At 37.2% G+C, this 25,757-nt stretch overlaps 1 protein-coding gene across 1 annotated transcript in view; it reads left to right on the plus strand.

Annotated features, from left to right (window-relative positions):
- Nucleotides 1-25,757, plus strand: part of LOC103798201 (dystrophin-like) — a gene marked incomplete at its 3' end in the record, with an annotated part of 308,111 nt that overhangs the window by 48,407 nt on the left and 233,947 nt on the right. Inside the window, exons 19-26 of the mRNA XM_009070449.1 lie at nt 4,824-4,862; nt 4,991-5,152; nt 9,093-9,203; nt 12,670-12,843; nt 15,126-15,281; nt 18,969-19,139; nt 21,967-22,095; nt 24,264-24,392. Coding sequence (XP_009068697.1) covers nt 4,824-4,862; nt 4,991-5,152; nt 9,093-9,203; nt 12,670-12,843; nt 15,126-15,281; nt 18,969-19,139; nt 21,967-22,095; nt 24,264-24,392 — 1,071 coding nt within the window. The remainder of the gene's footprint in view (nt 1-4,823; nt 4,863-4,990; nt 5,153-9,092; nt 9,204-12,669; nt 12,844-15,125; nt 15,282-18,968; nt 19,140-21,966; nt 22,096-24,263; nt 24,393-25,757) is intronic.

Consider the following 25,757-nt stretch of genomic DNA (forward strand, 5'->3'; position numbering starts at 1 on the left):
GCAGGAGGTAAATAATCAGCCTCTCCTTCCATTAAACAGAGAGTTCTGTTAGAAATGGTTGCATAGGTGTGGGGGGTTAGTAGTAGCACAGCACCACATGACTGCTCACTCCCTCCCCATGTCTCCTGCTGCAGTGGGGGAGATTATGGAAGAGGCAAAGGCAGGAGAACTCATGGGCTGAGATGAAGACAGTTTAATAAGTGAAGGAACAAAAGGGGAAAAGCAAATGATGCGAAACAAAAAAAAACTTCTTTGAAAGCTTGATGTGCTATTTAGTAGTTAATGTTAACAGTGATGTGACTCTGAAGTGGCAAAACTTCCTTTTTTCATAGATTCCTGACACTGAATTTTCCGTGCTGTTTGCAGAGTCTGTTGAAATCCAAGCAGCATGAAAATACATTGCAGGCACATAACACAATTCTGCTCATGTTCAAGGTCACTTCTACTTCAGACAGGCTAATAGGCTGTCCTGTTGTGGTGAAAATATTTGGTTTTATTTGAATAATTGTGCAGGTAATTGCCAACACAGTAAGCTCATGTGGGCAGAAACTGCTATGTGAAATATTCATTGCCTCCTAATAGAGCAGCCAAGCCAACCAAGTGCCATGTGAATGATGCTGCAAGACAGTGCAGCTTTGCTATGAGATAGAGTTTCCTTTTTAAAGGCAGATAATGGTTTTATGTTTGTATGCCTTATCTTCTTTGGTTAACAAAGGCTGAGTGTGTTTAGTTTGCTTCTGAACATTTGGGACTGACTGATAAGCCACATATACCCTATTGTTACTTTTCAAGGACTGATTCACTTACAGCTCCATATATTGGATCTCCAAAACACCAAAGAATTTGAAGCTAATATTGCAAGTGGCTATCATCCCCCAGAATGCTGAGAGTGATGTACATCCTGTCCAGCAAACTTCAAAAATGTCAACCAGATATTCTTGAGACTATGCTAGCAAAAAACTGTACAAAACATTATTGTTCAGACAGGCTTTACACTAGATTCAATTATTTGTCTTGGGTGCTGGCTCTTAATTACCTTTAGGACTCCCCTGAGAATTTCTTGTGTTTCTTTCAAAGAGCACACATTCATCATTTGACACAATTTTTCTGTTTTCAAGAGGAGAAAGAATATTTCATGCCCTATCTCCATGTGATTGCATTGAAGGCTACTAAGAGAGCTGCTCTTACAAGTTCTCAGACATTATCTGTCTGCAGTGATAACCTAAAGAGACAGAGTAGTCCTCCTTGGTGCAGTTCACAGTTTAGGAAGAAGATGAATATCACTTAATGGCAGAAAGGTCAAACATTTGTAGTCACTTACTTGAAAACCACACTATGAAGTATTACTAGAATTTGCAGAAGAATTAGTTCTAGCTCAGAGGGCATTAAAAATTCCTGGGCCCAAAATGAATGCCTTGAATTAAAAAAAAGTCATTCTAATTTCAGTCTAAACACAAACATTAATCCACTCTGATTCCAAACAGAGATTAACACATTAAAAATTTGTTGCAAGATGTACAGAGAGGTTGTAATATATCTCAGATGAGCCATTATAACACCAAGAATCAGGTTAAATTTTAAAGTAATTTAAACATGCTAAGAGACTTTCAAAGATTCCTAACCTAACTTTTTAACTTTATTCAATAATATGAGATTGTAAGTGAAGAAAAAAATCTCAAACAAGCTAACATTTCCGCCTTTCTTAGCAGACACTTTTCCATGACCTTGTCCTGTAACTTGTTAGCTAATTAAGGAATTTGCTTCTGCAGTTTAAATAGATATATCCTGTAGTAAAAAATCCTGTAATTTTCAAAATATTTTGTTTCAGTTTTCTCACACAGCACAACCACTGAGTACTTTTTCAACCACACTATTTGCTTTTAACCATAAAACTCTAACCAAAATCTTAGTTACTGTGTGTGTGACTATTGTCATTAAAAATATGAAATGTATTATTTAAGCAAAAAGTGGCAGTGTCTATAAATTTAGCTTTGTAACATTCAACATCAAAGAAGGAACTGTAGTCATAAGGAACTATTTGAGCACCTCCAGCTTTGCTGACATTTGGTCACCCCATAGTGCAACCCTTCCCTTAATATGGCATTTTAAATGGGTAATATTCAATGTTATTATTTCCTGCAAATATCATTAACCTTTGTTAAATGGTAAACAGATTTATGCAATACCCAATATGATAAAAAGTGTTATGCTTCTCATAAAACCCCTATAAATCTATAAAAACCTGCAGAGACTTATTAAAAAATGCATTCCATCATTTTTTTATTTTCTCTTTCATTCTGATAGTGCCTAACAGCAGTTTTTTTCCACTTTGATTTTGTTTTCCTTGACAGCTGTCAACATTTCACTGGCTCAGAAATAATTAAGCAGTTGGTTATTTTCCTCAGATTATCTATTTAGCAAGTCACTGTCAGACACTTCCCTTTAGAGACCAAAGACTTTATCTTTGCTGACTCTGATCTAATAGCAGTGTCGGAGCTCCTTGTTATGTCTTCAGACCCATTTATACACTGCAACATTAAACCATCTATTTTTTTCCACAGGGGAATAGAAAAAACATATTCTTTCAGGAAAACAAGCAAACAACTGCCCCCCACCCCCAACCACCCAGAACATCATACATTAAAATATTTTAATATTATAATATATCAAATATCAACTTAAATGTCTAGAAAGTGTGCATATGTAGATTTTCACCCAAACATGAGTTTTAAGGACAAATTTGAAACAGGTTCACAGATGTGTGTAGTATGATTTTCCCTTTTTATAAACATTCTAATGCTTTTTAATGTTTATCTCCACCACTAACTTTCTTTTCTGTACTGTAAGAGAAGAAGGTGCTGTCTCAATATTGTGGCAGTCCCCTTGGCTGTATTAATTGAGTCTTCTGCAATGCCAGTGATAGTACCAGGGTATGAGCAGATTGAGGGTTTTGAATTTTATTGTGTACTGGAGAAATATGTTACATTACATCTGTGTATTGTACCTTTTATCAGATTATTGTAATGACAGGCTTGACCCTGTTGAATTCACTATATATTTTAATGTCTAATAAGAATGGAGGTTTCTCAGTGTCTTATTTTAAATGGCAGAGGTTTTCTGAAGAAAAGGATCCTAGAGCCCTCATTAGGAATGGACTCTGTGTGTGTGCTAGTAGAGTAAAGGCAGAGAAGCATTCTTCCATGCTTGCAGGAGGATGACCTTACCATGGGCTCTAGGAAGCTACTTACCCTGGTTCTGCTCTGTTGTGTCTTTCAATCTGCTGTAGGTGATGCAAGTGGATTGAGAGAGTTCTGTATCCTAGCCAGGCTTGCGAGTTAGTAGTGAGTAGTGCCAAGGTAGATGGAAGCTCTGGGTCTTAAACTCACTGCTTTGAACAGTCTGAGGACATTGTGATGTAAAATCTCAAATCAGATGAAGATAAGAGACATTTAAACAGCAATGCTTAGTACTGTGTTGTGAGTTACAGAGTTTTAATGGTTCATTTAGTAGGGTAATAATACCTTGGTGGCTTAGGTGCTTCCATTAACACTGACAGCATGAGTCTGATATGTAAAGCTGCTCAGTTCCACACAAGGTTCCTGGAACTGGCAGTGATAAAAGATTATCTGATCAGTTGTTTTGAAATAGCACAAAGCAGCTTACAAACACAAATATAGAAAATACTGTTTGGATCCCTGTCCTTTAACTAAGTCAAACAGCTAGCGAGAAAGCTCACAAGAAATAATCTTTTTCATTTGTTACATGTGAAGCTCTATAAGGATCTCAGCTCCATGAAGAAGGTACAGATATATCAAATATTCTCAGTGAATTGCTGAGAGATATTTTTGTTCAAGGCAAGAGTGTTGTAATGGGTATGAAATCAAATTAAAGTCTATCTGGCTCACCAGAGAGAACAAGTGTGATCTGACTTGAAAAATGACAGGACACCTAGCAATGTTATTTAGGGAGTGCTTGCTTTCTCCTTTGATTCATGTCACAGAAAGTTAGTCACCCTGTTCTGTGGTCAGCAGTTTGGCTGGGCTTGGACAGAGAAAAACTGTGTTGCATTTGAGATTGTTGGTAATTATTGTGTGCTTTGTATAAAGCAGAAGCTCTGCTAGGCAGTAGCTGTGGTCCAAATAAAATATGAGTCCATGGGTAGACACAGTGACAGATGGACGAGAGCACTAGGTTATTTATTAGCTGTCGAATGGCATATTAAACTGTTACAAAGAATAGTTAAAGCTGACTCATTTCTGTTAAATGTTTAAATATATGTGTGCTCTGAGGACAAATTGGAAGGAAAATTTATTGCTCTGATATGTTAAACCATAAACTGAGCTCCCTTGGAAGGAATGCATCCTTCTCAAGGAAGGGTTGTGTGGGAGGTGATGGAGGCAATTCACAGTGGCACTGCTGGTGCAGCAGAAGCAATAGTCAGCTTTTGGGGGTTTTACACACAGGAGGAAAAAAGTAGGTATTTCCTCTTCCAAACAGCTATTTATACTCCATATAAGCGAACTCATCTCAAGAGAGTCTTTATCCCTCTCACTTACTGAGGTGGATTGCCTCGGATGGGATTGTGATGGCAGTAACCCTATTCTCAGTAAACAAAGTCTCTTGAATTATATAATGAGATCAGGAGGACTCTATGCCTCAGAAGGAAAGTCAGCTCTGTCAGGATGGGTTCATTGTGCAGCTTTGCCAACTTGCACTCTCTGTAGAAGTCCTGTTTATGCACTGGTTTTTCAGGATCTGACATTTTTTAGAACTTGTTTGTGCAATCTGAGTGTTGTTTGTTTGCTTCTTACCAAGAGAACTGAATGAGTGGCAAAAAGATGCGCAATTTATCGTACAGAAAGGTGGAGGAGCCGAGTCAGGAGTCCTGTGTTTGATTCTTTGCCTGAAGTTTTGGGACAAAAAAAACAGTGGGGAAAAATGTATTCTATGCATTATTCCTGTGAATACTGATAACATTGTTGTTTTTTAGGCTGTGAGAAGACAGAAGAGTCTTGAACAGAGTATTCAATCTGCGCAGGAGACTGACAAAACCCTTCGCTTGCTCCAGGAGTCTCTTGCTGCCATCGACAAACAGCTCTTGGCCTATGCTGCAGACAGGGTGGATGCAGCACAGGTCCCTCAGGAAGCTCTGGTGAGTTAGAGACAGGTGGAGCTCATGTGTTTACTGGTTTTGTTAATCAGTCAAATAGTGTTTGGTTGTCCCTCAGACTCTCGTTAAAGAGGATTTGCAACATGATCAGTATGAAAGTGCAAGTCAATTTTGTGTAGGATTACTCTGAGAAGTTTAAACTACTCTTCTAGTGAAGTCGTATTTTCCTTCGGATTTCTGTTACATAGCTCTTGGGAAGATGTAAAGAGCTATAAATGTCATGCAGACTATGCAGTAATTTTAAAATGGCAAGGATGGACAATGTGACTCTCTAAAATCCAGTTCCCGACCTAGAAACAAGAAACTCATCATCTTCTTTACTCTTTGGTAGTCCTGTACAAAGTTGATTATGTGGCCTAGGGTTTTGTAACTAAATTACTGAAACACAGACAACATCATTAATTGGTTTATGATGTGCACATAAATATATTTAGATTTTTACAGCTCATGTAGGTTCGATTAAAAAAAGCTTTTCCCATTCTTCAGAAGGGACTTATTGAGCCTTTGAAATAAAAATGTACATAGAATTCTTAACTTTTACTCATTCATTCTTTGTTCTGTAAGATCTGCTTTGCTGCAAAATTAAAAGGGTAAGAATACAAACAAAATAAAACCAAACACTTCTGCTGTAGAACTATTAACACACTACAATTTTATATATGGCAAGTTGCCTGTGAATTCCGTCTCAATTTAGGCAGTGAGATTACTAAGGTAATGAACAGGAAGAAAAGGCTACAGGGAAGCTGAAAATGAATGCTTCAGAATGATTTTAGAAGAGACATTCAATTCATTTTTTGTTCTGCCATGCCCATACAGTTTTAAATCACTCTAAAAACTGAGCATCTTGTACGGAGTAGCTTAGGTGATGTCAAATATATGCAGAGCTGGGTATATGCAGCCCAGAAAATCAAGTTTTCCCTCCTTTAAGAAATAAAGGTTAACATGTTTTTGAATGAATATGTAGTTGGATGTATCTTTCAGTTGCTTTTCATGTGTGTGTTTGTAGGGACATGCAGATATCTTTATGTGTAATGCTGTAAGTAGAAAACAGGACCATATCTGCATTCAGGCTGATGTAGAAACTACTTTTCATTTCATTTTCATTTTCATTGATTTTCTTCTAACTTACGTCAGTATGAGATCAGATTTAGAAAGATTGTTTCAGTTTGAATCCTAAACAGTGTTAACTATGAGTTGACTCTCTTGAATTGTTTTTCTTGTTCCTTGAGATATGGATGATCTAAGCAATCTTATTTTTAAAAGACACAAATTAGCATTTGTTAAAGATGCATCAGATGAATTTCTCATCCTGTAATTATAAAAGATACTTATACATAAGAAAAATTTTATATGAACATGTACTATTTTTTCTGCTGTATTGGGCCCTTATACCGTAGCAATTTTTGGTGGTCTTCACGTGTTCCATATCTGGTTTATGTGCATCCTCAGGTACAATACTGGTGATGATTACAGGCTGTGCAAAAAGGAGTAATTCAGAACTTCTGCAGCTGAACCAGAACAGAACTCACTCAGCCTTAGCACACTTCCATGGGAAATTTTCAGAATTTCAGCTCAGTGATTTGCAGAACTTGGTTTTTTTGTTGTGGTTTTATTGTCCGACATCAAGTTCACCTGACTGTACTATATCCACTGTGGGAAAGCAGCATAGAGGCTGCTGAGATTTTGCTTTCATGTTTTTATTTTAAGATACCAGCGAGACCTAATGAAACAAAGAACTTAATTAACAGCTGAACAGATTTCATGCAAATATTGATGTTCTGTAAAGTTCACTGGTGAAGTTATTTAAAATCCTTGGAGGGAAAGGGAATAAACAATCAGTTTTCTCTGGGTAAATGCACTGAGTGCCAGGCTGGGCAGACTGAGCACACCCTGCATGGCCAGGTCTCCTGTGCTGCTGGCACAGCTCTGCTGGGATGCTGAGAGCAGTTCACTCATTTCAGATCCCCTGCAGTGGTGTCTGCACAGCTGGGATGGAAATCTCCAGCCAGGGATGCTGCTGTCTGGGCAGGGACGGTTTGTCCATGCTGAGGGATTTAGCAAACCTGCAGCAATATGTTCTGCATTTCTGAAAGAACATATGGGAGAATTTCTAATCAGAAAAAGCTGCTGAGGGGTTGGGAGCTCTGTGTGTTTGCTTCAAAAACTTCAGATCCATTTAGGGCATTGATAGGAGGTATAGTCTTAGTTTCAGCCGATCAGAAATGAATCTGAGAAAACAAAATTATATTTAGCTCTTCTCTCTTATGTGAAATCTAGTGTAGTGTAGTTTAGTGTATTCCAAAAACTGACAGAAAGAAAGGGAAGCCAAGTATGTGCTGTTCAGCTTCTCCTTAGGATCTGCTTTGAATGTAGATTCTGTGCTTCTTACTCCACCATGTGGCACTGAGCATTTAATGCTGGAAAGTCAGTGTTATCCAAATTATTTGGAGTAGAAGTAAAGGTGCTGTGTTCAGACAAAACAATCTCTCAGCAGCCACAGAGATCAGTCAGTTCAGATTCCTCAGGATCCAATAATGATAAAAGCTGGAATGAGGTAAATTCCAAAGCAATATCCCAAAAGGGAAGATTATTTGTTCATATGCTTATCCTTATTATCCCAGTGGAAGTCTCTTTAACTTCTGTAAACTTACCAAGAAAATCCAGGGAGTGAAATCATCACAAGAATTTGCCAATTGCTGACTTTTTTTTTCAAGTACTCTTTATCTGACAGGAAGAAAATTAATCTGTACTGAAAATAATAAATTTTTATGACAAAATGTTTTCCAGATAATAATTTATAGTTTTGTTATTCAATAACTTTTGATGGGAGAGAGAATCTCCACTTTGTAATTCTGTTTACTCTGAGTGACTACATGAGGATTTTTATAACATTGGAGAGAAAATAAATTTATTTCACTTCTCACCTGCATGTGACAAATCAATTGTCTGTTGTTCTCCCAGTCAACTTACATAAAATACTGTGGAGAATAACTGAACATAATTAAGTTTGAAGTTTGTGTTAAGACTTACCTGCATGTCATTCATGCTGTAACATCATCTTCTAGATGAGCTTTATGCTATTCTTCATATATATATATGAATAAAAGTTTTGCAAATTTCCTGAAAAATTGCCAGTGATGGCAAATGAGAATCCTTAATCTGTAGGGCACAGTAATTTCTGTGCAGTAGTATTGCTTGGTTGCATACAGTATGTTATATTCTTATGTTCTAGAAATTAAATGAAGGAAAGTTTTGCTCTTTATTTTTAAAAAAAGTAGAAAGGAACCACTGTGAAAAGCAGAGATGGAGATAATAAAGGGAAAAAATTATGTTTCCTTTTAGATATTAAGAAGATGCTGATGCAATAAATTTGTGAGCAAAAGATGAAAAAGTCAAAATGGTCATGTGAAAATTGAATGGAAATGGGCATTGTAGGCTGGTGTTACAAATTCTTTTCTCTCTGTCAAGGACTGGTTTGATCCTGCCTGTGAGCAGCAGTAGCAAATAAAAAAAATACCTTTTCTTGCTATAAGCCTGGCTAACTTTTCTTTTAAGCTTTCCTCTAACATGTTTGTTCTCTCCAGTTCTGCATTTTGATGTCAGAGTAGGTGATGCTTCACCTCTCTCCTGCAGAGCAATTTTAAAAAGTAAGATAGAACAATCTCCATGCAATGTCCCATAATGCCTAATGGCTTAAACACTGCTCTTGTCTGCACCAAGCTGTTCTGAGCTATTCAGATCAGAACTGTTCAGTTATGTGCCTTCCAGAGTGACTCTGAGTTTGAACAAAGTAAGTTGGAAACTGCAACCAAAAGTTGCTTAGTTGGTGAACAAACAGCTGAACTACTGGATGTGATACAGGATATTTTGTTAACATTCAGACTGAGTCACCACCAATTTTGTCATCTTTGTTTTCCAATAGAAAATACAATCCGAATTAACAAGCCACGAGATTAGTTTGGAAGAAATGAAGAGACGAAACCGAGGTAAAGACGCTGCCAAGAGAGTCCTTTCCCAGATTGATGTGGCACAGGTATACAACTTGGATTTCCTCCTTTTTCCTTCACTCATTCAAAGGAGCAGCATGAGTAGTACTATTACTCTGGTATGAAGTGTTCTTAAGGTATCTCTTCTGGATTTAGCAGCTCCTTTCTGGCCAGGAGATCAGAGAGAGTCAAGCACACCATCCATATCCTCTCCCTGCTCATTGTTGTCTCACAGCCTTTGTGTCTAGTGGCAGCAGATCTGGGGTGTGCAAGGCTGGTGTGACCAACTGCTAGAGACACTACAGAGTGAGGAGTGTTGTGAATGTGCTGCAGTTGCAAGAAATAAAACTACAGTCAGGCTTTTTGATAAACCTTTTGAGGTATTTGAAAGAAGCTGAAAGTACGTTAGAATGTTTGGAGATACTTGGAACTGCATATGAAATGCAAAATCTGCTGAGCAGTGCGATGCAGACATCAGTTTCAGCTGTTAACTAATGCCTTATTTCATCCAGCTTAATGGACATAGAGAGACCTGGCTGGAATTGCAGAAGACTTAGTGAACACTAAATAAAAATACACATTTTTACCCATTAGTGATGGATTCGTGACTATTTTTTTAATTTATAATTTTTTTGTCTTGGCATAAGCACTGAAGTTCCTCAGGTTGTCATAACCCATTGCAAAAGACAATTTCATTATTGACATCTTTTCCTTCATCTCTGACAAATATTTCTAGGTATCTTAGTTTTGGGGGTTTTTTTCATCATGCATAATATTAATGGCTTTTAAGCAGTTAATTAATTTTAAATGAATGAGTTGATTTTTGATGTTTCATCTTATCTACAGGACTAGCTTTTCTTTCTTGAGAATATTTGTGTTTTCTTACTCTTCTGTCTTCCCTATCCTAACTTCCCTTCTGATGTTCTTCCTGGCAGCAGAGGTGTTGCCCATATTTCACCAGGGAAATGCAGACATGAGGTCTAAATGTCTATCTAAATGTTTAGAAATTCAGCAGCATGCAAGGGAGCACTACCCTCTCTAGGTGTCCTTTTCTTTCTTTTTTCTGCTTCCTAAGTTTCCTTTAGATGATGATATGCACCAGTTTGAGTTTTGACAAACTGGTGGGGCATTCTTGAGAATCTGCCTTGCTGACATGAGATAAAATATAAAATAAAAAGTAGTAAATTTGCATGCATAATGTAAATGTCAACTACCAAAATGTCGAACCCTTTGTTGCAAATATTTATGGATATATTTTCTTTTAGGCCCTTGTACTCTCTTGAATTCTTCTCCATCATTGTGCAGTACCTTTAGTGGTAAAGCAGCTTTCATGAAATCTGTCTTCATTTACCATTTTCTAAGGAGCATTCTCACTCATAAATAAACAAAAAATGTGTTTGCTCTTTTTGCACTAAGTGATATTATTATGACATAATTCTTCTAATGTTAGTTCAGTTACCTAGACAGAAAGTAAATAATTATGAAAATAAGGAATTGCATTGAGATGATGAAACACCTTTCAGTTGTGACCCAGTTTACCTTGGCTCTTTGGATTATTCTAACTTGGTAGTTAAGTTCTGATTTTTAAAGGTAAGGGGAAAAGGATGATTAGCAAAATAAAAATCTCTTTGTCCCGTAGTGATGTAATACATAGTTAGTCCTAACAGACTGAGGATTGCTGCTTGAAAGTGAAATGGTCTCTAAGGAATTGCTAATTTTGGAAATACTGTACTGCATATTTTGCAAGTTAACATTTTGAATATGACTAATTTTATTTGGCCTCACTTGTCTCTTTTCTGGGCTGACTAATATGTTGTATCATACTGAGACCTTTGACTAAACAACTTTCATTATCCTGTCATCCTTATTTATAATTTTTTTATTTTTACAATAAGTTTTCAAAACAACATTTATACTGTGACAGGTATTTTCATTTTTGTTTATGTTCCCAATCATTCCAAATACACACATTGCTTGTTTTGCTGCCTTTAAGCATTGAGATGATAGAATTTTAGAACTACTGGAGATAAATGTAAGTATATAATATAGTTGTTATACTTACCTGTTGGAACTCACTGAGAGTGCTGAAAGATAATTTAGATCCCACTTGTTGTGTATCGAGCTCAGTGTTTCTCTGCATTGCTTAATTTTGGGGAGAATTAAATGTAATTTGCTCATTTTTTTCTCAGTACTATGCAATCCCTCGGAGGCTCTTCTCAGATGGCTTTAATCTCTCTGTCATTAATCCTGTCATTCTCTCTCTTTCCTAAATAATTTTTAATGTATTGATCAACTCAGATTGTAACTGATACAGATGTGGCAATGCAAACTTCCCACAGGACTTGATCTTCATCAAACTGAAGTGTCGTGAGAGGATGAAAAAGTAATTACATATGAATTTAGTGTATGCAAACACTGAAGAAAAATAAGACCATTTATTCCTGCCCTTTGTTTCCTATTTATATCCTTTCTTACCTTGTTGGATCTGAATTTCCTAGGAAGTATTTAATGAGGAAGGTTGTTGGAAGGAGCTGCTGACTGTCTGCATTGCTTTCCTGTGCTCATCATTCCTCCTCAGGAATCTGACAGATGTGGGAAGAATGTTTATTGATGCCTATGTTCAGACTAAATCTATTTCACATTGCAGTTTTTCTCAGCTTTGTGTGGTATGTACCACACTGTAGTGGAATAAAGTGTCGAGGATTTGAAGAGTAAAAAAATCCAAAGTGTGTTTGCAGATTATTATTACTTATCTATTTCTTAGTGACGCTCATTCGGGGTTTTTTTCCAAACATTTGAAAAATTTGTTCAATAATTGCTCTTTGCTTCTACAGAGATATTAGTTCTTTTTCAAGTAGATAATTAAAGTGCCCTTTCTTTGCTTTATTTTTAATTATTTCCCCTCCCCCTGAGGTAGGGATCCTGTGAGCAAGCAACGCAATTAACGCACAAAAATAGCAAATTGTAAAATTTCTGAAATTAGAAGCCAAGCTTGTCATAGATTTTTCTGCCTTCACATTACTCTCTTTTTACTCTAGGTTAGGCTTTTTTAAATTGAAATAGAAGTCAGTTTTTTACTCTAAATCTCGGGGTTTGTGCTCGACCCACTTACTGCTGAGCTACTTTGTTTGAGTTGCTTTGAGGGACTGAAAGATTCATTCCTCACACCAAGGAGCAGCAGCTGATGGAGCTGATGAGTGTTCACTCTGCAGTGAGGATGTGTGGTGACCAAGCCATTCAGTCTCTCTTTGCCCCCCAAAACTTTGCATATTGGGAAACATAAAACCTCTCCCTTTGTTTGTGTCTGTGGGCTCTGCTGGATCCAATGCCTGGATCCTCACAGTTCTCTCCTCCAGTGAAGAACAAGTTTCTCTGCCACAGCATTTTCACCAAAGGTTCTTCAATTGAGAAACTACGGATTGCTCATGGGTTCTAAGTATTCTGAAACAAGCCTAAAACTTGTCATCAGCATTGATTTGATTCCACACTCACACTCCCCGTGTCTCTTTCCAGAAAAAGCTGCAGGACGTGTCGCTGAGGTTCCGCCTGTTCCAGAAACCAGCCAACTTCGAGCAGCGCCTGCAGGAGTGCAGGAGGATCCTGGAGGAGGTGAAGCTGCAGGTGCCCAGGCTGGAGATGAGGAGTGTTGAGCAGGAAGTGGTACAATCACAGTTGGATCATTGCATGGTGAATATTTCAAGATGCTTTTTATGGGATTTATGTGGAGAAAGAGAAAAATTGCAGATTGTTTTCCTGACTTACTCACATACACACAAATATTTAAAAATATTCTCGTTTCAGTGAACCTCCAAACAATAGTCATACACTTTCATGGTGTGAGAAGGTCAGTTAGGATCCTACTTCCCATCCTGCATAAGAGTTTATCTCCCTGGATCAGCTCTATTTTCCACAGTAATCTACACTCCGAGATGATTTGCCAAAAGAGATGGTGCAGGGCACAAGTCCATTCTAGCCTGGAAACACAAAATATGAGGGAAAAACATATATTACAATTTCCTTGAGATGGTATGCTATGACCTCTCTACAGTTCAAGAGCAAAAGATGACCTGACTATATCCTAAAGGATATGAGGAAAATCCATACATATCGATTTAATATCCCTTTAATCCTCTGCTTCTTTCCTCTTGAAGGGAAGTAAAGCTAAAGATGAATACTATGTGCTTGATAATAATAAAATGGGGATTTTAACAGCAAAAATCAGCTGGTTTGTTTTGGGGTTTTTTTGTTCATTTGCCTGAAGACTTTTTTTCTCTGCCTCAACCTCTTTCAGATGTAAATGTAAGAAATAATTTAAATTCAAAAAATAAGCATGGGGAAAATCAATGTTATTTCTTTACATCCTTTTTTTCTTAAATGCAATTGCTCTTGAATTCCCATTCTTACCAGAATGACATGGTATTTTGTGGAAGACACAGTGATTTTACAGCATCTTTATCTACAAAGGATCTCATAATGTTTCTGGTTTTAAAATCTAGTTATAATATGTAATCAGAAGTTAGACAATGTGCATCCTGCAACAGCTTCATAATTTATTGACAGGTTCTTATTGATGGAGAATGTTTAGGTATTTGATATCTAGAAAGTAGTTAGTCTATATACATGGTATCTTTAGATAAATAAAATAATAAACATGTGAAGAATGTCTTGGTAGTTAACTTTAGATTATGGAGAAAATGCACTTCTGTTATCTTCTGGAAAAAGGTCTTGTCTTTACTGTCCAGACATGCTAGAGACAAATACTGGTACTAAAAGAAAAGCTTAAAAAATGACCAATTAAAAAGTACAGTGTAATTTATTTTGCAATTTTGTCTAAATATATAGGACAGTAAGTTTATTTTTCATCACATAATGGCAATATGCTGGAACACAGAATTAAGCTAAAGATCTCAAAAATAAAACTTCTCAGCAGCTTCATATTTGCAGTTCTTCACATACCTGTGTGGTAATGGACATTGTGTATCTCTGTGGAGTCTTTTTTCCACTGTGGAATTCAGTGGAATTTCCAAGCCATAGCAAAATTTATTCTTAGATTAAAAAGAAAAATGAATTCAACTTCTGCATTATTTATATGAATATTAATTGGCCATTTATGTGGCTATTAAATGACTTGAGTTACCAAGTCATACATTTAGATAATGATACCAACTTTCTGCATATGGAAAGAAAGAAGCCTTTTGTTTTTCTTAGCATCACTCATTTGAAATATTAGGCAAGTATAATGTGTTTACAGATTGTTTGCATCACTTACTGAACAGTTGTTTTTCCCTTATTTCTTGCTTATTAATTGAAATAGTGCAGGAAAATGCAATGAATTCTGTACTTTAGCTTAACCTCATGATGTTTTTTTATATAAGCTTTTTAATTAATTATTTTTAAGACTATAACATGTTGTAAATGCAGGGGTAATCCTCTTGCTGTAGTGGTATGGAAACCTGTCAGATTTCAAAGTTCATGCCTGTTTGTGGTTCAAATAAATCCAACAATCTGTATGAGTTGACAGAAGACATCTGTTGTTGTTTTAAATACTGCATTATCTAAATCAGTTTGAAAACAACCTTTGGCACATCCTAAAACAGTTAGTAATGGTGTTTACTTTCTTATGTATAACATTTCTACCATTAGTTTTAGTGATGTGTCTTTGAGGTCACTTTGAGTTGAGATAGGCTCTTCTGAATCTGTTAGTTTGAATTCTGATTTAGAAACTCGTTAAATATTCCTATAAACGTTTTTAATACACACACAGAGTGAGTTTTCTGTCTCCTCAGGTCACATACCATGGTACCTCTCCACTCCTTTAGCTGTCAGGTGGCAGTGGAAGGTGCTCCTGCATGATGGATACAGCAAACAGTGCAGAGATTTTTAGTGTGCCTTTAGAATACCTTCAATGGGCTTTTCTAGTTTTCATATTTTAATGGTGGTGCTTCACTTTTATACTTCTGTTTGATTAGAAATTGTATAAAAACCTGAGTGAGGTGAAGTCTGAAGTGGAAACGGTGATCAAAACTGGGAGGCAGATTGTGCAGAAGCAGCAGACAGAGAACCCAAAGGAACTGGATGAAAGACTCACAGCTTTGAAGCTGCAATATAATGAACTGGGTGCAAAGGTAAGCTCAGTGTTTTTATTGCAAAACTATGTGCTCTTTTTAACTGCCCAAGTGAAGGATAATCTTGGTATGGTAAGTAAATGTTATTTTTTAATTGGTTCCTTTCAAAGTTCTCCCATTTTCTAAACAGTGGAACAAAGAACAGAGGCAAAGAGTCATCAGCATGGCTATTCAGCTGCTCTGAGACAAGTACAGCCATCTAGGAAAATATAAAATTCCTTTATTACAATTTCCAATTATACTTTCTTGCTATTTTTTTTCTCCTAGTTCACTGGCTTTTAGAGGTCAGATGGGGGATGTTGTTTCACTTTAATGCCTGAAATGGTCACTTGTTTCAAAACACTTGAGCTCAGAAAAATACTTAGATGAAGTTTTACTGAAAGAGATACTTCATAAAATAGAAAATTCTACCTTTTAATTTCCTTCTCCCTCTGACTGTACAGATCTTAAAGTAAATAATTCCTATTTCTTGCTGTTTAAAAATCTGTTGACCAAAAAGTTCTTGCCATTGCAGCTTTCCTTGAGTGGCATTTGTGCCCCACTGTGCTTTGTGTCTGCTGCACTTGTAACATGCATGTGGTCAGTTCCTGTCATAAACATTCCCTGATTTAAATGTCAGCAACAACCCTGACTTTTATTTTCACTGTATTTTATTATGTGAGCCACTTCCTAATGAGAAAACGTTCTGTTTACTCAATTTTTGAAGTCAACTAAACAGGGAGTAGGAAGGACAGGCTGCTAATCAATATTAACAAGACTATGATTTAAAAAATAAAAATCCTCTGTCAGTCCTTAAAGGCTTTTTTTGGTGGGTCTGCATTATTGATGGATGAAGGACCATGCTCATACAAGGACCTTGGAGCTCTGGAGCTGTGGCATTGTCCTAAAGAAGGCTGAAATTAAGTAATTCAATTTAAACTATCCTTCAGTACTATTCTGTTCTTCTTACCTTCATTAGAACTACTCACAAAACTTCTAAAAACTGTAGGATTAGAGCAAATTTGGTACTGTGACTGGATGACTGAAGATTGTGAATGATAGATATACCTGTCTATCTCTAAAATATACACATTTCAAATATAAAAGACAGGACAGGAGGCAGATTCTTACTTCTTTTAAGATTATAAATTATTGAAATAATAAATTATTAATAGCTAGGAAAATGAGCCCTTGGTAATACTGAGAGTCAGTATGTGGTTTAAACAGATAATGAGAGTCAAGCCTTGCTGACTGCAGTATGATAAGCAATAAAAGTGATGTTACTTTGGCAGAGAGAATACTCATTTGGGAGTCTGAATTAAGAGACTTCTCTCTTGCTAAAAAGTAAAAGTATTGAGATACATCAATCTATTGAGTGTCAAGAAAACTGGAGAGTCTGCTTCATTAGGGTGTGGATAGCTTCATTTGGGAGCAGAGAATACGTTTGGGTTTCCATTCTATTGGAAAGAGCTGCAGCTTTTATTCCACATCATGTTTAACTTAAGAGCAAACAGGTGCTGTTGTTCCAGGAAAGCTCTCGGAACTAATGAAGGGATTGAAATGTTCCATTAGGGAGCCATTAGTGATCTAAGTGAGGCATATTGCAAATTAATGTCTCACAAATCTGTTTTGCTGTGCTGTCCTGGATGTAATTCCTCACCTTCTCTTTCACATGACAGGGTAGTTCCAGTTTCAGAGAAAGTCCCAGAATTCCAGAAATAAAAGAATGATTTAGCAAGTGTCAGCCCTAATTGATTGCACAAAGTCTTTTTCAGAGTATACTGATAATAGTTCTAACTAATAGTGAGTCTCAGGACAAATGTCCACACTGAGGGAAGAGCACATGGTCACTTGTGTGGTTTGAGCTGTGCTGCTTCAAGAGAGCCCCTCATGTATAGCCCAACTTTAATCACACTGTGTGAGACACGAGGCCTTTAGAGGGCACTGCTTCCTATTTTTCTTTAGAAAATACATCTTTACATTTGAAGCACTAACAAACGGATTAATCAGTCACCTCTAAATATTACAGTGTGTGTGGAAAAATTCTAATATTATCTCTATAATAGGCATAATTTAGAGATGTGTATAGCAACACAAATACTCTTTTTCTGTTTTGACATGTATCAGTAGCTTCATTTTGTAGTATACAGGAGTTTAGAATTCTCAGACAGACTCAGTGTAATGCACTTGGCATTGCAGTACTGCTAAGTGCATGCAAATAGTGATTTGCAATTATTATTCCAACTCTTCAGAAGAAGAGGTGAAGAATGTGTGCATTGCTGGCTCCATGTGTGAGTGGAGTTCTAAAAAGCTGAGTTTTATGCTGCTTCCCAGGGATTTACACCTTGGCCTGACTGTAAGTTCTGTGGTCTCATTTAATAAATTTGGCATGCAAGAAAGCACATAAAGCATATTCAGGGAAGGAGAAATGTTCTGAGATTTTAGTAGTAAGGCTCTACAGAGTGATAATAAATTATCAGGAACACTTTACTGCTTGTTCCCTGGGCAAATCTCATCTCTTTACTCAGGGCTAGCAAAAGCCATGTACCTAACCTTGTAACATCCTATTACATTTTCAAACCTCAAATTCTCCTTGGCCGCTGAGCTGGGAATGAATTCGATCATTGTGCTCAGTGGCAAAGCCCAAAACAGTTGTAGTAGATACCAATACCGGTTTTGAATACCTGACACTGCTGTAGAATTTTTTTCTATTTAAAAATACAAATAATAATACAAATCAGTGACTACAGTCTTACTTGATTACTAATTGACATGAAAAGTAATTAATAATTTCTTTAAATATTAGAGACATATTTAATCCTCCTTCTCTGATTGGGTTTCTTAAAACTTCATCACAACATGATTGATTATTCTTTATTTTCTGATTAGTTGTCTAATGTCTATTGTGGTGATCTCTTTTGTGAGATCTCTTTATTTACTCTTCTGCCTTCTCTACTAATTACATGGAACCTTTTCTCATTCTCCCTGAAGATTCTTAGGAGCTTTCAGGAAAGATTATATTTGCTCTATTCCTCAGATCACCTCAAAATGCAGTGTGAGACAGTCAAAGCAACCTAAATCCTCAACCTTCTTTCTAGTACCGTGTAACATGCTTAAAAGAACTCTACAGGTAAAGCAGAGGTTGTGCACAGTACTTCACATCCAAAAACATTCAGAAAATTAAAAACTTCCAAGTTGATGGTGCTGCCTTACTTTGGCATTGTACAGTGAATTTTGTGTATCATTACGTGAGGGTTTCTTTGATATTTTTTCTTCTATATAGCATAGCTACATAGAAAAAAAGAAAACCCTTGAGGAATCCCTATCCCTGTATGGCCACCAATATTAAAATATACTCTTTGAGGGGTTTTAGCATCTATTTTGTATCTCAAGGAAATCCTGTTAGTTGAGTTGTTCCAAAGCAGTTTGCCATGCATGACTTCCAAACAGAGGATGTTTGCAGGAGATCTGCAGCTAGTTCAAACTCAGTGGGTCTTTATGCAATAATTTTCTTGCAGGTGTTTGCATTCTAGCAGCAGTGACTGATATTGGGAGAACTAAGGCAAGACATAACTGTTTTAAAATTGCAACTTTGCTTGTGCAGCACGAGTTCGGTTTTATGGACAAATGCAATACAGAAAATGGTGTATCAAAGTCATGAAACCTGTTTCACTGAAGGGTTAATAACCATGCATTTTCTTTCCACAGGTGACAGAAAAAAAGCAAGAGTTAGAGAAGTGCTTGAAATTGTCCCGGAAGCTGCGAAAAGAAATGACTGCTCTGACAGAATGGCTCGCAGCAACCGACGCAGAGCTGACCAAGAGATCGGCGGCGCAGGGCATACCTGGCAACCTGGATGCTGAAATGGCCTGGGGCAAGGTAACAGTGCAGCACACACATATGCATGTTACAGAGAGATAGAGTTCTTTCTCGATAAAGAAAGTGAATTAAAGTTCTGGCATTCTAATTAATTGAACTTTGTAAGTGTTGTGGTATTATCTCACCCTAACATTAACACGCAGAACAGCTTAAACTCTCATCTCTGCACATATCAGTAGGACAATTCACCTTAATATTGCAATAATCTTCACTGAGGTGAAGTTAAAGTTAGAATTTCTTTCTCTAAAGTGCTATAAATTATCCAGCCAGTGTCCGTGTAAATAGAGATCCCTTTCTCTCTCACCCCTTTCTGCTCATGGTTAGAAAGGTATTAAATGGCAGATGAAAGATGAGCCACAGCAGAACACTATATATTCTCTATGTTCACATAGCAGTCAGGATATTTGTTTTCTTACCCTTTTAGATTTGTAGCTCATTTGTTTTCATCCTGGGATCTTTGTACTTCCATGAGACTTCACCTTGGGATCATATTTTAGGTTAAAACCCAAGGCCTAAACAGAAACTTCCTTCAAAATCACAGTTTAGATAAGTATCTTACAGACATGCTGAGGAATGCAGGAGTTCTATATCAGAGTATCTCTGATGTTCAGTCTTAGCAAAGTATCACTCAACTCGAGCTAATCTATTTTATTTTCGACATATGTGATAAAAATCCAATCTAACCCAGAACATAAACAAACCTTGTCATTGTTGTTCACACATGCCAAAATCTGCATTTTAGAGCAAATTATGCTTAGCATTATCCAAAGCTTCAAGATTTCAAATAATTATGTTCAGCCAGCAGCATTTTGAACAAGCGTTCCCACATAATTTCAAAAAGGACAACAGAAATCCCCTTAAACAGTATATTCTGGCTTCAAATCCTGCCCAAAGCTTTTACTGCAGTCTGACTTCATACAGTACCTCAGCTCTTCACCTTAAGTCAATTCATCACTAAAATAAGAATAAACAGCTTTGGATGAGAGCAGCTTCCTCTTGCTGAAGTATGTATGTGGCTTTCAGAATTCCATTATTGAGGTTCTTTTTTCAGGAAGTATAAACCAATATTCACATATATAAGGAGACATTTAATTTTGAACAGTCCAACAGATAGTATAGGTGGCAAATCCTAGCCTTCCAAATGGAATTATTTGCAGGAGTTAGGTGTTTTATACTTTTTTCCTAAGGAATCTGCTCCCACTAGGAGGCAGAAATTGCTGCGTTTTATCCTGGACACTTTAAAATTCTTGTGAGGACTTCATAAATAAGGATGATGCTGATACTCCTGTGTGAATTTCATTGAGGCATCACACAAAATTGTACATCAATAATTTAGTCCCCAGAACCAGAGCCTCAGAGTGTCTGATTAATGTCTCAGCTCTGGGCTTTGGACTTCCCGGGTTAGTTGGCTGCCAAAGACAGTAACATCTAATGAAATGCACTGGGAGATGAATTGAGCCCAACAGATTCCTATTGTGAGAAAAGTCTGCAGAAAAACTGAGATGGAGAATGGAGAGGGAGAGAAGAGAGCTCAGTAGTGTGAATGAACTGAAAATTTGATGTAAGCTGTTATTGATATAACTAAGCAGAAAGCTCATCATCTCTTTTCTTTGCAGCCCAAGGAGCAGTTATATTTATTAGTGCACTTATTTCTAATTCATTTTCAGCACCCTTTAAGACTTCATAAATGTGAAACAAACTCAGAGGGTTCCAAAGATAATGGCATAGTTTAGAACCAAAAAAAAAAATCATACATGTGAACATTGTCTTCAAGGTATAAACACCTAGAAATAAAAAGGAACCCCCATCTTGAGTGGGAAATTATGTTAATGAAACATAGCATTAATCTGGACATCAGGGGAACTGTGTTACTTATTTGTGCCTGCCTAGAATTTTTCTAGGGATTGAACAGAACCTTGGCTGAGTTATGTGAAATGAGATGGGCATTATGCTGAAGACTGTAAATCCTGCCCTTTTGCTCAGTAGAGACAAGCTAAATCTTTCCATTTGAATTCAGTTCTGTTATAATAGATAAGAAAAATGACATGTGGGTGGAAAGATAGTCATTAAACATTGTATATTAGAAATCCGTTTATAATTAGAAGTCTGATTTAGTGAACATATTTATCACTGACGACATTAACCACTGCAGGGTTTATTTGTCTTTTCATCAGGAACCAGCCTGATAAGAATTAGATTGCCAGGAAACCATGTTCTCAAAAAGGAAATGGCAGATGGTATTATCAGGAAAATTCTGTATCACTCCCTACTATCAGCACTAGGAGTCTGCCAATGCTTTAATCTGCTATTCTAACACAGTGTGTAATACCATTGAGCATAAAGTTGACTTGAAGTACTTAGAACTGCGTTTAACAACATATTTCTTGTCAATAAATTCCATAAGAGAAGACAAACTGAAAATTGTGTCAACTGGTTCATAGTCAGTGACCAGAATACAAGAAAAATAAATGATGTGCTGTGGATAAACAGATAAATATGTATAATCAACCACTGGGAAGCCCATAACGCTGGATTGAGATTAATGTTGTAATGCCACCTGTGAGAGCTGAGCCACCTAACTAAATTCTTTTAGAAAGATTCAAATTGCAGAGATTACTTGCCAATAATCCACAGCACACAGGCAGTGTAGAGGCACATAGAAATTTTCTTCACTCCATTCTTATATTTACTGCTCTCCACAGAATGCTTTCCCTTCCGTTCCTGTCTGCGTTCTAGCATGAACTTGATCCCTGTTTTAATGTTTCATGTTCTTAGTGTGGAGAAATTTTGATTCTCAGAAATTTTGTTTCTTACTCTGCTCATCTAGGCGACCCGGAAGGAGATTGAGAAACGCCAGGCACATCTTAAGAGCATCAGTGATTTGGGAGAGAATTTGAAGACAGTGCTGAAAGGAAGGGAAAGTCTAGTGGAGGATAAACTCAGCCTGCACAGTAACGTCCCGTGCTGAGGAATGGTTCAATCTCTTACTGGTAAGGAAAACATGTTTGTTCCCACAGAGGAAGTGTTGGTTCCCAGGGTACATGCTCAGCCTTAGTGAAGTGCTTTTTCTGCTGCCTTGGACTGTGCTGGTTGAAAACAAAGGTACACAAGCAGGTGGATTGTTGTTTAGTACAATGTGTATGTTTGAAGAATCTGATCCCGTGCTGAGGAATGGTTCAATCTCTTACTGGTAAGGAAAACATGTTTGTTCCCACAGAGGAAGTGTTGGTTCCCAGGGTACATGCTCAGCCTTAGTGAAGTGCTTTTTCTGCTGCCTTGGACTGTGCTGGTTGAAAACAAAGGTACACAAGCAGGTGGATTGTTGTTTAGTACAATGTGTATGTTTGAAGAATCTGATTTCTTACAGAGCCGAGTCTTGATTGTTAGCATTTCCCATTCCTGTCTGTCTCTGTAGTTCTTGGACTGTTTTGCTTTTGGTTTTTTTCCCTAATAAATGACATGCAGTTTCTCCCCAAGACAAAGACTACTTAGATACGGATCAAGTGAAAGAAACAGTCAAATAAGTTGAGTAAATGTTGGTATTGTTACCAACAACTTTGGCTGCTTTTGTCTACATTGGCATTTATGTTTGAAATAGGACAGTTGGGAAGTAAGTCTCCAGTTGCAGGTTGGTTTGGTGCACAGGGCAGTTCTGGTGTGTGTGAATTAGATTAATTTCAGAGGCAGCTAAATCAGAAGCTCTGCTCGGGGTGCACACCTGATGTGCTGAAGGGCTATGATTTTGCCTTTCAGAGCTGCATGATCCTCCTTTGGATAGTTTTATAGGGCCTGTTATGGTGGGGATGATTCCTTAAGGGCACTGGATTCAGCCTAGGAGAAAGTAAAATCACTATACACAATCAATATAGATTCAGGAGCCTCAGCCCCAGCTGCTTGAAACTCTTGATGGTCACAGAATTAATTCTACCTTAAGATTCATTTCATCACAAACAGATGACAGCTTGAACCCTTAAACACAGGAGAGTCTTAATCATGGGGCTGCCAGAATGCTCTGGGAAATCTTACATGTCATTTCTGCCCCTGAGAACATGGGAATACACTTCCAACCCAGTGAAACCGAAGTGATTTTTCTGGGCTGTGTTAGCCTCTATCGTGACTTTTAGCCTAGTGTGTTGGAGCTGCCCAGAGTCTGTGTGGCCACGTTGTGGGTGAGGCTGTGATGGATATCCACCCTTAGCTGTGTGCAGGGCAGTGGAAGGATCTGGAAAACAAGCATTTCATTCAGGATAATGAAGGTGCACAGATTCAATGTGGAACTGCTTATAGGAAGCATATAATGGAGCTTACAGATTGATACATGTTCCTGTTCCTTTTTCTCTGCTTTGGATTCTATTGTTAATATTTACTAGACCCTAAAATAAAAAGGCCTAAGAGAAACAGTTGGGGGTTTTTTTGCAAATTTTAGAACCATGTGAAATAAAGGTACATACATGTGGGGCCAAAAGAACTAGTAAAATCTTTGGTATCAGGTGTGTGGTTCTATATACACATGTCTTGTGTGGGACGTGGTTAGGCCACATTCTAGTGAGCTCATCAAAACAGACAAAGTTTTTAATTTACATAGAGAAATGAAGATTTATCTAGAACAGCTTTATAAAAACCCAAGTCTCAAAGCGGAGAAGTTTGATGAAATGTAAATGAGAGGTTTAGATACAAAGCTCCCGTTCCTGATTGTGACTTTGCAAGTGCATCCTTGTTGCCATCTGAGTTTCAGACAAACTAGTGTCTTCCCAAAATAAATTCTGGACCTGGTTCTCAGGAGATTTCTTTCCCCCTGCAGTAGGTCTGGCTAATAGCTCCCTGTTCTCTGAGCAGCCTTGCTGAGCTGCAGACATCTGTGTCTTGGGTGATTTTCACCCTTCTCTCTGCCTGTCACTCCGAAGCTCCTCTTTTTCCTAGAATGTCTTCTTAAAGAATTTATATGAAGTGAGAGCAAACAAGCAGCAGATTCTGTCCTTCACCAAACAAGCAGTGGCTGTGTAAAATGAGCAAGTTTTCATAATGTCATGATGTGTGCATGTTTGCCACAGTTGGCATAATTGCAGCTGTTACTTCAGTTCTGATTACATTTTTGTATGCAGTATTTACCTTTTCCACATACAGGAATATCAAAAGCACATGGAGGCTTTTGATCAGAATGTAGCTAATGTCACAACTTGGATGTATCGTGCTGAAATACTGTTGGATGAATCTGATAAACAAAAAGCCCAGCAAAAAGAGGAAATTCTTAAGGTAAAAAAATGTGATTTTCTGGAAAGCATTCATTTTATTCTAAAAAAGACTGTGTCAAAACTAGTGTATTTTGAAAGGTATCACAAATTGATTAACATTCTTCTTTTCTGTGATAAAGCTACCCTCTGGCAGCTTGTAGATTACTTAATAAATTTCCTCTGTATTATAAAAGTTAAATCCGTGCAGAAATAAAACCAGATTGTTATTGTAAGTCTTGGGGACTTCCTGGTGAGTAGAACAGCAGCTTATTAAACCTATGTTTGCTGAAAAATAGTCCTTAAACACAAAGTTTTGTTCTGGTTGAACAAAATCCTTTTTTTTCCCTTTTTTATTTTTCTGTGCCTTTCATTTTTAATTGTATTTCTGTTTTTCTGTGATACTTTTCCGACATCTATGGTATCTCTGTCATATGGTTGTTTTAATTCTATAAACACTGTTTACATTGATGCTAGACCACCACAAGACAAGAACATTATATGGTGAAATGGCTGTTTAATCATGGGTTAGTGTATTGATCAGAAGGTTTTAACTGGCCAATTGTATCATTTGACCAACTGATGAAAAATTAGCTTGCAATATGGATGTTTCAAATATCTCATCTAAAATACCTTCTCTATAAACAACTTCAAATTGTTATCTATATGGATTATTTTTTGTTCTGAAATCAGTGTGAAATTTTACTTTGTATTGAACTCAGTGGTCAGTACATACTATCTGGGGAACTGTTTGCAAATCAAAGTCAGGATTGTATTGCTGACACGAACATAATGATGCCATTTACTACAGCAAAACTTTACAAATTCCAAGGCAGAGCATAAATCAATGCCTCATTGATCGCAGCAGGATTACAGGACTGGCTTTTGTGGTTGGATGAACAATTTTGCCACCATCAGATACGAAGTAAAATTACCTTTGACATCAAGACCTGTATATATGTTTGCAGTGCACAAAGGCATTTTATGCAGTGAAATGTAATGCCCAGCTGTATTTCTGATTTCTGAATGCCTTGCTCTTTTTGGCCTTAGCCCATTCTGGGATCTGCTGTTAAGATGACTATTGCAGAGGGAACAGGTTTTTGCCCTCAGTTTTTTTCTTCTACATTTGTGATTTCTAGAAAAAAAATCCCCCAGTTTTTCATCTGGTGGTTTTCACCTGCCTGAACAATGGCCATGAACAGTAATGAAAGCAACAACTATACATCCAGTTCCATAATATATGAAGTAGCAACTCTCACTGTCTTTAGGAACATAAAATAATGTAGTGTATCCTGAAATGTGCTGCAATATTATTGTGGATAACAGTCTGCCTAGAAATAATGATCACCATTAATTTCCTCTAGGAGTTATTAAACCAGACATGTAGATA

This window comes from Acanthisitta chloris, unplaced genomic scaffold (genome assembly GCF_000695815.1).
Source record: "Acanthisitta chloris isolate BGI_N310 unplaced genomic scaffold, ASM69581v1 scaffold4572, whole genome shotgun sequence".
Taxonomy (NCBI): domain Eukaryota; kingdom Metazoa; phylum Chordata; class Aves; order Passeriformes; family Acanthisittidae; genus Acanthisitta; species Acanthisitta chloris.